The 13,488-nt window shown below is 41.0% G+C and overlaps 1 protein-coding gene across 1 annotated transcript in view; it reads right to left on the bottom strand.

Moving 5' to 3' along the window:
• The window catches only part of GMDS (GDP-mannose 4,6-dehydratase), a 675,882-nt gene extending 668,583 nt beyond the window's left edge, over positions 1 to 7,299 (bottom strand). The window contains exon 1 of the mRNA XM_054591986.1: positions 7,052 to 7,299. Coding sequence (XP_054447961.1) covers positions 7,052 to 7,153 — 102 coding nt within the window. The 5' untranslated portion in view covers positions 7,154 to 7,299. The remainder of the gene's footprint in view (positions 1 to 7,051) is intronic.
• Positions 7,300 to 13,488: the final 6,189 nt, after the last annotated feature.

Genomic DNA, 13,488 nt, shown 5'->3' with positions numbered 1-13,488 from the left:
GAAAATAAAATTACTGGGATTTACCTTTCAAATCTGACTTTGCAATATACTTAACCTCTGTGTTCCTTGGGCATAATAAGAAAATCATCTCTGAGAAGTGATATGTTGCTTTAATAAATTAATAAATGTAAAACCCTTTGAACAGTGCCTGGCACAAAGTAAAAGCTCAATACACGTTAATTATTGTGACCTATCATAATCATCCTCACCATCACCAATGTCTAGAACATCCACTTTACACTGTTACCAGAACAGTTACTAGAATATCAATGTCATAAGGATAGTCATTTTTGTCTGTTTTGTTCACTGTTGTATCCCGTGTACCTGACACATAGTTGACACTCAAACATTTGTTGAATGAATTATGATTACTAGTACTTCTATTACTAAGTAGAGGGTGACGTGCATCAAAATGTAATTCCTCTGGGAGAAAAATTAATAAGCATGAAATAAAAGTGCTACCTGGAAATTTAGGAGAGGTATGAAATGAAGTACTGATAATAGCCCAAATGCAATGCTTACTGCAAGAGAGAAGAAGGGAGGCTACTCTCTAGTCAAGGAAGCACCTCCACGGATCAAACTAACCCAACAGAAGAAAAGCCAAGTCAAAAATATTTGCTAAGTGCAATTTGCAAGTCAAAAGACTTTAAGGTTTAGACAGGCTTCTTTGCTCATAATAGAGGTGCAAGAATCTAGAATAGGGGAATTCTGAGTCTCCTGAAGAAAATCTAATCTGGGCCATAAGAGCAAGGACAAACCCCACCCTACAGAGGGGAAAGCAACATTAAAGAAAGGAAGTAATGTATATAAGGGCACAGCAAGTGACCTGGGAGCTGTAATCCTCAGATTAGTGTGCAGGTAAAAGGGTCCTTGAGAACAATTTGTAGCAGCCACAAAATCAAGCATCCTGCCTCTCAAAAGCCTTTCTCCATCAACTGAAAACTGGGACTATCCATGTGCTCATCAGGGCTCCGGGCAAGCTCTCCAGTCACAATTTTCATTCTGACAACCCATTACCCAAGCTGCAGCCCCGGCAGCCTACATGTTTCTCAGGATCCCATGAATTGTCTAACAGCACTTGACACCCTGCCCTACTGGAAGATACAGTGGTTTATGAACAGAGAAAAGCACTTCGCTCTAACCACTGCCATCTCTTACAGTAAAAATCATCAGAAAACTGAGAAAAAGGCTGGGGAAAGGAGCCACCAGGAGTCTCCAATAGGCTTCAGAAAACAGTCTTCTACACTCGCTTGCCCATCCTTATTGCAGGTTTCTGCTGACACATAAGCTAATAATGTTATTATCTCCTAATGGATATGGTTAAGCACTAATCAAAATACACATATCTAATAGCCTTTAAAAGCAACTTACTTCTTGAGAACTTCCGCTGTTTGTCGACAAACTAGCCAACAGGGCTAGTTTGACTTGACACGTGAGAGAAGGTCCTGAGAAAAAAATAGTTCGTTAAGGGTTCTTAAGCAAGTCTGAAGTTCTCCAAGTCTCAGTTTCTTGTTTGAGAAAAGTATAAATACGTACCACCTGGGGATAAATGAGATAATTAATACAAAATGCTTAGCACATTGCCAAGCACATGTAATCATTCTATCAATGTTGTAAATTTTTTTTTCTGTATCCCCCCCCCCCCTTCAAATAATTCTCTATCAGGTATCCAGAACTCTGGTTAAATGAAAACATTCTGCCTCACTCCCTAGGCCTAATTCTTTACATGGAATCACAGCCAAATAGTTCTGGTTTAGTGGTATTTTGATCTAATAAAGGTTCAGAAAAGACTGCTTCAAAGGATAGGCAAGTTCAGATCTCTACACCTCAAAAAAAGCCATTCAGGATCAAAAGATGGAGTCCAGCCGAACATGGAGAGATGCAACACTAGGTTTTCCTACACTATGAGTGGACAAGGTAGAGCTCAGTAAGTTTGGAGGAGCTGGAGACAAGCTACCAGCTCAGGGACAGCATATGGCACTGAATGAACAGTGCATGTCTAAAGAATGTGTTATCTAAAGTTAACATCTTCGTTTAGTCCCTATAATCTTATTAATTTTCCTTTGTAGATCAAATACTAAAGATTCTTATGTAATTACTCTAAGGCTCCCAATCTTTTAAAACTACACATATTTTGTTACAATAAGATGTTAAATTTTATCTAAAGTTACCTTTTCCTTAAATATTGAAATAGCTTTGATCTCTTATTCAGATGTACATTTACTATTATTCAATTTTACTTCTGTAATATACATTTTATTACTACATATGGTTTTTTACTCCAATTTTTCTGGCTCAAAGAAGTCTCTCTTTCTTGTTGTTAAGGACAGTGTTGATCAATCCTAAAACAATGGGAAGACAAGAATCTGGAGTCTAATCCTGGGGAAATCACATTTTTTCAATCTCCTTTCCTCTTCTACATAATGGTGGTAACAACTCCAGTTATAAAATCACAACATGTATACCAAGGGAATATCCTTTTTCTTTTTTTTCATTTAGTGGTTAATACAAGTACAAAACCAGTAGGAACTATATCACACAAAACTGGACACATTATTTTCTTCCCTTGAAATGGATATATTCCAAGTCCTTTAAATCTGAAATTATAACAAATCATTTCATCTCCTAAATTCCAATTTATCTGTCAGGTATATAATATCCAATTCACCCCTGACAATGCCTTACTACTACCCAACCAAAAAGCCATATATCATAACATTTTATCCCTATTTCTACAGACTTCTACAACTTCCAGGCAAGTTTTCTGCAAGACAATAAGCATCAGTAAGTAACTAAAGGACTATTTTATGGCAGCTAGAATAAGCTGAAAAGAAGCCAGTAAAAATAAGGGAAAAAAAGGCCATAAAATTAAAATTCTGAAACAAATATGGCTTAGATAATCTGACCTTAATAACTCAAGAGTCTATCCTTTTCATCTATGCAAGACTTACCAAAACCTTTTCTTCCAACCATGGACAAGTTAACTCCTCTTGACCATGACGGACTAACACTCAACTATTTAAAGATACATGCTTTTTGTCCTCTAGGCATCAAAGCAGAACTCCAGAACCTTGTATTGGTTCTTGCTTACATGTTTGACCAGATCTAAAACCACTTCCTAAGGAAACTCTAAGCCTACCTGCAGGTGGTAAGGACCTCACCATGTCAAATTCACACCAATATTAACCTTAAACACATCTGACAAAGTAATCTACAATTCCTACTTGCCTGCCCTCCTGGCAGATACCAACTTGAAATAAATATTAGAAAAGGGAAAATCCACAAACACTAGCTATTTAATTCTCTAAAATCTCCACCTACCAATAAGTGTACTTTCACTGTCCATTAGGGAGTAATGAGTGTTCTAAGAAGATGATTCTGCCTTCTTTTCAAAACCACTCTGGAATATATTGTGCACGATACTATTATAAACCTGTTGTTAAACAATTATTCCACTGAGAGTTTAGGGCTAATAAAATGTTGTACTCACCTATTCACTTTTACTGTCAGGAAGGTCAAAGATGAATTTTGTGCCCACCTGACAGCAGCTATCCTCAGCTTTGGGTTTTGGTACACTACCTGTATCTTTCTAGTGCCTTCATTGCAGATTCTTTGTTTCTTTTATTCTTTTTATGATGGTCTAGTGATGTGTTTTTTTTTTTTTTTTTACTGAAGTCACCTCAAAATTCTTTTGAAAATGAGCAAAGAACATAATAATTTAATAATTTAATTTCCTTTGTTTTTACCATTTTTTCCTCAGTGTCCCCCAAAACTCTCCCTTTTCTGTATTCCTGTGCACGCTGTTCACCCCAAACACAGGCCCTCCTATTTCTAGCATTCAATGACTTCTCCCAGACTCCTGAGGCTGAGTGGACCATTCATTTGGTGCCTAATATATTTTTACAATACTGATTTTTTTCATATGCACTGTCTTTTCATGTGCATTGTCTTAGGTTTCTCAAAGACTGAGAGTTCCTAATGGGCAGAGAGAACATTTTACATATCTTTATATTCCCAGCAGCATCAAAACAAGCTTTGCACACTACAGACACACAGTAAAGACGTGTTCTGTTAATGGGAAAAGTAAGTCAGCATTGTTGAAAGCCCACTCAGAGTTTTTATCTGAAAGCAGTTTACAAACCAAAGAGCTAAGGTAGTAAATTACCTGTAGCGTACAAGAAATGCATATACGTAAATGCACACAAAGTTCCTGGAATGGCTGTTTTTAACAGAATTTGTCAGTGTTTGCAGAGGCTTTTAGTGGCGTTTAAAGGAATAAAGACTTTTGACGACACCTGGTCAAAAGATGATTCCAATGATATACAAAGCGACAGTATTCAAAGAACAGCAAGATTTCCATGGGTGAGTAAAGAACAACAAGCATCATTAGACAATGGAGGTGAACTCTGGGGACATGGTAGAGAGCCTAAAGGCTGTAATGCAAAGCCAGAGACTGGTTTTCTTTAAGATGATTTAGTAAGGTAAAAACTTTAGAAAATGATGCACAACTACTGTGTCAAAAATAGATAGGAGGGCGGGGCCTGACATTAAATACTAGCGATGCAGAACAGACAGGGCACACTGGCTATCTGCACTCATTCTCATGTGCGAATTTAACAACTCATTTAAAAGTCTGTCTTGGCATAATTGCCATCATAACCCTAAGGGCCAGTGCAGTAGTTACTACCTCTTTTGAAACCTCTCCTTAGAGTGAAACAATCTCAATCTCAAGCAAGCAATCTCTCTCTCTCTCTCTCTCTCTCTCTCTCTCTCTCACAGAGCTGTAATTTAATGTGTGTGGCTTACCATAAAGGCAGTATAACAAAATGACTTAGAGCAAGTGCTGGGTTAAAAATCTCAGCTCTGACACTTGTTATTAGGTGAGCACTTTCAGAGTACATATTTAACCTTACTTAGCCAGATGTAAAATGAGGATAAAAATTGTACCTGCCTCTTAAGATTGAAATATAAAATGTTTAGCAGAATGAGTAGCTCAATAAGCTCTCACCCAATATTGTTTTTTATATGGACAAGTTATGGATTTTCAGATCCCTCGTATTAACTTCAGTCTTCCGGAGCTCCTTGATACCCAGGTTGGGACTCACTGTCCTAGGAGATAAATGCAAAGCAGACCAGTAAATTCCTTCATCAAGGATTTATTTGGCAGCTACAAAGTTCAGTACTGTGCCAGGGGCTACAGAAGCCAACACAACAGCCAACAAGTAAGGGTGCAATGCAGAGGGTGGATGTTGGAAGGATGTGGGATTGGTGCAGAGGTTAAAAGGAAACTGAAACTCAAGCAGGAGTTTAAAGCTGCAAATGATATGAGGAGCCAAAGATGTCTGGTCAGGGAGAAGCATGCTGAATATGTGCTTAAGGAAGACTACCCCCTGGCAGCCTACAAGACAAACTAGAGTAGGGGAGCGCATCTCTCACCACTTAGCACCAACCAGAAAACTACGCTCAGGGCTCTAAATAAGGTTCCATTTCTAACTGCATTGATTCATACTGCTGGTCACTTAAATTGGTGTTAAGTCATACCAGTGGTTTACAGTAATAGCTTAACTTCTTCATGATACTAAAAAAAAAAAAAAAAAGAAACTTAACCTTCAAGAGCTCATACAAGCTTTGTAAACATCTGAACTTCAAATCCAGTCTAAGAAAGTGGAAAAAGGGGAACAACCTGCAGAAGAGTCCTCAGCATTAGAAAAGGAGAGACAGTAGGTAAGCCCTTGTCTGAATTTAAGAGTTCTCTTTCTCAACCTCAAATCCTTGATCTACCCACCTCTCTTATCAGTTTTCAAACACTTGGATACTGCAATTACCTTAAACAAAGTAAAATGCACGAAATAACCAGAAATTAATCAGATATCCAGTATTTAAAACTGTCCAATCTTCTCTGACTCTACATCTGGCCAATTTCAACTTCTCTCCAATGCTAGAGAGCTTTGAGAGCAGAGTTTGAATCCCAACTGGACACTTCTAGTTTTGACTTCAGACAAATCTAACTTCCATGCTTCAGTTTCCACATCTGTAAAGTGGGGATGCCCCCTCAGACAGTAGTTGTGAAAACTGAGTTAATAATATTAGTCAAGTGACTAAAATATAATAAGCGCAATATATATTAGCTATTATTGTCATCTTTATTACAGAGTAATATTGGCTACTAGTAGATCTCCAGGAGCATAGCCACATTTTTTTAACAAAAATACACGGACAAAATTATTTCATTGCCACTGGATGAAAAACAGCACAGCCTGATAAGACACAGTGGTCAGCCCCTACCTATTGCACACCTCTAAGAGTTCCACTGTCACAAATGGGCCATGCTCAGCCTGCACGCGAGGTTCCAACATTCAGGGCTGCACTAGTGATTACCTCAGTCAGGAAACTCATTTCTGTGGAACCCTAGTATGTATGAAGATGAATCTCAGAAGTTCGTGAAATTTTAAAGTTTCCGTAAGGTACGCTTAGAAAAAAAAAAAAAAAAAAAAAAAAGCATTTCCTGCTCCGTGACTCCACAGCACTACTTTGTCATTTTTCTGTTTTCTATCTGAAAATCTGGTGAGTTTTTTCAACAAGAAACTTCCTTCCCTGCTTCCCAAGCACTAGCAGGTAAGCGGCCTTAATGTGGCTCCATACACATGTTCACAAATAAAAGGTCCTTTTCCCTCCGTTAATAAACGACGTTTTTCCCTCCAGGGCACTAGGATCCGCAAAGAACTAAATTCCAAGTGCACCCTAGAGGGCCGTAAAAACAAGGGCTCCCGTCGCCAATCGCACAGGTGAGAGAGGGCAGCCCTGCTCAGGTGTGAGGACCACATCCCATCCAGAATACGCGTCCCACGTCCCAGGGGAAGACCAGTAACACCCAATGCATTTACCACACTCTCTACAAACCACACCTCGTCTCCGACCTCTCGGGCAAACGCACGCCTTCCGGGACGCCCAGAAGACTGCTCCTGGAACGTAAGAAGCCAGAGCGCAAGGAGCGGTGCACACGTGCCCCGGCAGCAGCAGGCCCAGCTCGGGCCCCTGCCTCTGCACTCACCTGGCCCGTGATGCCAGTGATGAGAGCCACCTTCCTGGGCTTGCCCATCTCGCCGTCCCCGGAGCCCCGAGCGCTAGGGGAGCGTGCCGGCGCGTAAGCCATGTCCCTGCGGGCGTGCGGCAGAGGGCAGGGCGGAGCGAAGGCGACCGGAGCTGAGGCGGCGGCGCCGGAGAGGAAAGGAGGTGGGGGTGTGCCCGCGCGCAAGCCGCCTCGCCCGGGCTGCAAGCAAAGTGCGCTCCGCGCGGCCGGCCGCCACTATCTGACTGGGGAACTCGGGAGACTGGGTGGGAAGGGCCGGGGGCGGACCGAGGCGGGCCGGGAGCTGGGCTGCCCAGCTGCAGCCTGACGAGCGTCGCGTCATCGCGTAGGCCCGCGACGCTCCGGCGGAGACTGCGGCAGGCCCCGCCCACCGCCGGCAGCCACGCGGGCGCAGAGCGGGGTCGGAGGGGCGGGATCTGGTGGTGGTTTTGCCGCCTCTGGCTAGGGTTGGTCCGCAGCCTCGGGACAGGAAGTGGTACTGTATTTTAGCTCCTGTCGAGGGGGCCGGGCCAGGAGCAGATCAGGTCTATCCCCTTCTTTCCCTCCACGGTATCCCCTGTCCTCTCGTTCTGCTTCAGCATCTCTCAGGGATCCTAATACGTACCGGAGGGAGGGTGCCAGGAGAAACTATGGTCCGACCTTCCTGTTGGGAGAAATCCCTGAATTCCAAATCTGGGCATTGTGGGCCTGGGTCAAAGGCTTTGATAAACAATTTCTGGAAACCTGTTGCGGTGCTTTTTTGAGGGGTCTTTTATGTTTCTTGAAAGGCACTAGCATTACAAGGCTCCTGAGTGGGAATTACGATTGTGCGGAATAACTAACCTCACCTCTAACCTAGCTTTGTGGCTCTTCACATTTTCCCAGAGGCTTGGAGGTAGGCTCAAGGTTCCAAGGAACTGGATTAAAAGTCTTGTAGTTCAGAGGACTAACAAAACAAAAAAAAGTCTGGTCCTTCCCACATACACAATAAGGAAATGAAAAGACTGCATGGGTCAATAAACCTGAAGTTAACCAAAAGAAAAAAAAAAGTAATACAAATGTAAGGTGGGGTCAGAACTTGAGGTCTATTGAATTTGGCTTCCATGTGGCAGCTGTACATCGAGCAGGGAAAAGAGCAGAGGTGAGTCAGATACTGGAAGGGTAGCAGGTGTGTATACCAGAGCAGTTGACCTAGGGAGGAGACAGAAACTTCCTTATCTCCACTACTCTGCTTATGACACGTAAGATCGTCACTTCAAATCAAGTTAGGTAGGAGAGTGCTCAATCTAGCATACGAATAATACCTTAAATCCCAAAATAAGGAAATCTCAGGATTAAATTAAAAATATCTGGCCGCTCAGCCTTTCAGGAATATTCTTTAGCTGTATAGATAGGCTTGTCTTCTCCTCTGTCCATTCAATACGGAGAATTACTGAGTAAGTTTTACATGCAGTAACAGAAGGCTGCCTGAGCGATAAATGGAAAAGCCATATTGTAGAGGAGAGTAAACACTTTCATTTAGGGCAACTCACTATAAACAAGTAATGTCTTTGAAATCTACTAGATTATCTCAATAATTTATGTTTTATTTAATAAAAAATGCTTTGAATTAACTTGCAGATAAATTATTTAACATTTTCCCAAAAATTGTCAAAAAGATGGGATACTCAGGGAGTACATGCCAAGTTTATCCAGCAGCTATGAGACTTCCTATCATGCTAGTGAACACTGGACATTTATCTGTCCGAGTAAGAAGGATGACAGTAGAAGACCCATAAAAAGAAAATTGATATTATCTGAAGGTCTGTAAATAAAATAATTACAAAATATTAAGGGAAACGGTTCAGAGATACATTGAAAAACAAAGGACATTTCTCTAAAAAACTTTTCTAAAGAAAAGTGGTAGGACAATAGATTAGGTTGCTAGGGCTGTCATAACAACATACCCAGGCTGGAAGACTTAAACAACAGAAATTTATTTCCTTACAGTTCTGAAAGTCCAAGATCAGGATTGGTTTCTTCTGAGGCCTCTCTTTTTGTCTTATAGATGTCCATATTCGTGTTCATATCGGATTTTCTATATATGTCTACATCTAAATTTGCTCTTCTTATAAGGACATCAGTCAGTTTAGATTCCACCCTATATCCTCATGTTAACTTAATTATGTCTTTAAGAATCCTATCTCCAAATAGTCACTTTCTGAGTTATTGGGAGTTAAGACTTTAAATGTGAATGGGGAGAGGGCAGAAAATTTAATTCATAACAAACAGCTAGAAAAAAAAGATTTTTCTTGTTTGTTTTTTTTGGGGGGAGGGGTAGGCAGAAAGGGGGCTGGTTTAAACATGATGAAAATATGAAGACAAGGGCAAGGCCATAAACTCTCAAGTTCTCTTAAAGGATAAAAGTGAACTGTATATAGTTCAGGCTGCTAAAACAAAATACTTTAGACTAGGTGGCTTAAACCAGCTGTCCCCATCCTTTTTGGCACCAGGGACCAGTATTGTGGAAGACAATTTCCATGGACAGGGACGGGCGGGGGATGGGGTGGTGGGATAGTCTGGGGATGGTTCAAGCACATTACATTTATTGAGCACTTTATTTCTATTATTATTACATTGTAATATATAATGAAATAATTATACAATTCACCATGATGCAGAATCAGTGGGAGCCCTGGGCTTGTTTTCCTGCAACTAGATGGTCGCATCCAGGGGTGATGGGAGACAGTGATACCCAAAGTGTGTTGCTTATATCCAGTCTACTCTGTATCTCATTTTGGTTGCTGTCACTGCAGAAAACCTTGCTTCACAAAGATAGATGTTGGAGGTAAGAGCAGGCTTTTCAGTGCTTTTGTGGCAATCTTAGGAAAGTCTGCCTTTAATGGGCTTTAATCCAGGATGTATGGAGATTTGAAGTTGTCTTAAACATACTTTAAAGGCCACTGTCATTTGTGATCCCGAGCAGTTGATCCTCTTCTAGAACAGACAAAGATGATTCACCTGGCTTATTCACAAATGGGTCACAGATCCATTCCTTCCCAGCTCGGGGGGCGGGGGGGGGATGGTCTTTTGTGGTTGGGAAGTAATGTTAAAACTCTTCTGAAAGCTGAGATAGGTAATCATGCACCAGCTGGGAGAAAGACAGCCCCAGCTCAGTCTCTTTCAAAATCTCTCCTAATGTTTGAAACATGTCAAAAATCCCAGTGTTCATTTGTCACCCCATAACTGCAGTTTGACTTTGAATGCAGCCACTTTATCTGCCAATCTGAACACAGTTGTCATTCTCCCCTGAAGTGACAGATTGAGCACATTGAGCGGGTTGAACATGTCACACAAGTAAGCAAGTTTTGTAACCTATGCTTTGTCACTGAAACATGCTGCCAGTGGTGACTTATTTTCTAAGAGAAATCTCTGGAGCCCCTCTCATAACCCAAAAACTCTGGCCAGTGACCTACCTTTAGAAAACCATCTCACTTCTGTGTATAAAAGAAGATGTATGCTCTGCGTCCATCTCCTCACAGACCTGCACAAACAGACATGAGTTAAGGGCATGTACTTTAATGTTGTTGATAATTTTAATCACATCCTGCAAAATGTTAAGTTCAGGTGACATTTTCCAGCTAGCCAGCATTTCTCTATGAATGACACAGTACGTAGACTCATACAGAAGTGACCTCTTTGACCCAAGTAGTGAAACCAGAAGGCTGTTCAGTCATGGCACACACTCCATCTGTGCATATACTGACACAAAACGACCAATTCAGTTTTCTTGATATGTAATCATTCCAAGACTTGAATAGTTCTACAGCTGTGGTGTTGGTTGGTAACAAAAGTACACATATATCCTCATGCACATCCTCCTGAAAAATATATCACACAAAAACAAGCATTGTTGCCTTGTTGTCAACACTGGTAGAGCCGTCAACCTGGATTGCATACCATGGTAACTCATTAATCCTCTCTAACAATTGTACCTCAATAACCTCTGCTATATCATTAATTTATCTAGTTATGGTGCTAGCCGAAAGAGGAACATGTACCAGCTCTCCTAAGAACTGCAACCTCTCCTAAAATTTCATGACAAATGTCCTTAGCAGTAGGCAGCATCAACTCTTCATTGATAGAACAGGATTCTCAGGTTTAGAGATGCTGTTAGCCACTAAGAATTATGCCCTCAGTACAGACACATTTGAAGTGTCAGCCTTCAATAATTGCTCCTGCTCTTCATGTTCACATTTTTTTCTTTTGAAAAACTCCAAAGGCTTGTCTTTTAATGCAGGGTGTTTTGTCTCCATGTGGGGAAGCAGTTCTTAATGTTTCATGGCTTCATTGGATAGCCAGTCCCCACATATTATACAAAGCAGACTTGGAGAATGTGAATCACCTGTTACAATGAACCTATAATTTTAAGTAGGACTGTTACAATTTTCTTTTAAATGGATATTTCTTTTTGTTGGCAATCTGAGAATCTCCTGCTGTCTCGTCATTGGGTCTTTTCCCCTTTCCAAAGAAGCTCTCCAGTGACGTTTGTTTTTTACACATTTTGGCTAGGGTTAGCTTGTGGGTTTCCCAAAACTGACTGAGACAAGTGCACAGTGCAGGAAAGAGGTGTGGACAGAAGCAATAAATAAAATAATGGACAGGCCACACGTGGACTAAAAAAGTATCAGATTCTGACTTAAAGCCTGCCACCAGATGCACCTTGATTGTCACTTGCCACTGCTGATAGGGTTTTGATATGAGACTACAAGCAATTGATTTATTATGGTCTCTGTGCAGTCAAACCTCTCTGCTAATGATAACTTGCAGCCGTTTCCCAACAATAGCCTTACTGCCTCAGCTCCACCTCAGATCATCAGGTATTAGATTCTCATAAGGAGCATGCAACCTAGCTCCCTCATATGTGCAGTTCACAGTAGGATTCACACTCTGAGAATCTAATGTCACCACTGATCTGACAGGAGGTAGAGTTCAAGGGGTAATTCAAGTGATGGGAAATGGTTGTAAATGCAGATGAAGCTTTGCTGGATAGCTCACCTGCTGCTGCTTACCTCCTCCTTCGGGTGCAGCCCTGTTCCTGACAGGCCAGGACAGGTATTGGTCTATGGCCTGGGGGTTGGAGACCCCTGGCTTAAACAACGGAAATGTATTTCTCATAGTTTTGGAGGCTGAGAAGCCCAAGATCAAGGTGCTGGCCTATTTGGTTCCTTGTGAGAGCTCTCTTCTTGCTTGCAAAAGGCCATCTTCTTGCTATTCCTCACATGGTAAAGAGGGAAACATCTCTCTCCTGTCTCCTCTTATAAGAGCAATAATCCCATCCTGAGGTCTCTGCTCTCAAGATCTAATTACCTCCAGACCACTATCTCCAAACACCATCGCAATGCCAGTTAAAGCTTCAACATGTGAATTTTGGAAGGACACAATTCAGTCCACAGCATCAACCATTTTGTTCAATACTTAGTATGTTGAATAAGTTTTTTCTACATGTTTGTTTCCCATTTCTGGACATTGAGTAGATGCTATTTATTAAAAAATAATGCCTCTACTTTCCCCTCCAAATTATTTCTTCTCTTCTTTTTATTTTTTTTTTCCTTAGCTTTTCACTTGTGGAACATTTGCTAATCTTCTTTCACTGTACCTCAGTTTGGAAAACCAATGATGATGGTTAGTATGTATTGAATGAGCATGTAAGATGGGCCATATCTTATTTAATTCTATGAGGTAAGTATGGTAACAATCTCTATTTTATAGAAATTTAGAATCAGAAAGATTAGTAAACTTGCCCAAGGTCACACTGCTAGTGGCTGGTTATGGTAAATATCATGATTAGCTCTTTCAATTTCCATTCCATATTCTACTTGGAAAAATTATAGTGCTAAAACCCACATTTCCCAGATCATTTTGCATCTAGTGTTTTGGAAGCAAATTGAGTTCTGCCAGTCAAACATGTTCCTCCTCAATCTGGCACTTCTTATTAGACTGTCCTGAGAGTTTTTGCCAGCTAGACTCCAAGTCTGGGTCTGGTCACAAGTTTCATGATCAGCCAGCGGGAGGAGTGGCGGCAGCAGTTTCCTAAATTCCGGCCTAGGGCTGTGTGGTTGCCTTAGAGGTATGCCCTTGACATCAACAGCCCCTGCTTCTGTTCCTCCATTTCCTACATTTTTTTAACTGGTTTTTATTGAGATAATTCTAGATTCAAATGTATTTGTAAGAAATAACACAGTGATATCCTAGGTACCCTTTAAAACTAAAACTATAGTGCAATAACACAAGCAGGGTATTGACATTGATACAATTCACCAGTTGTATTCAGATTTACCCAGTTTTACATGTACTCCTTTGTGCATGTATGTGTCTGTTTAGTTCTAAACTGTTTTATCACATGTGTAGGTTTGTTTATCTACTCCCAAAGTCAAAAT

Source organism: Pteronotus mesoamericanus, unplaced genomic scaffold (genome assembly GCF_021234165.1).
Source record: "Pteronotus mesoamericanus isolate MK-2021 breed Mesoamerican mustached bat unplaced genomic scaffold, CSHL_Meso_final scaffold_31, whole genome shotgun sequence".
Taxonomy (NCBI): domain Eukaryota; kingdom Metazoa; phylum Chordata; class Mammalia; order Chiroptera; family Mormoopidae; genus Pteronotus; species Pteronotus mesoamericanus.
This window is presented reverse-complemented; position numbering and strand designations above follow the sequence as displayed.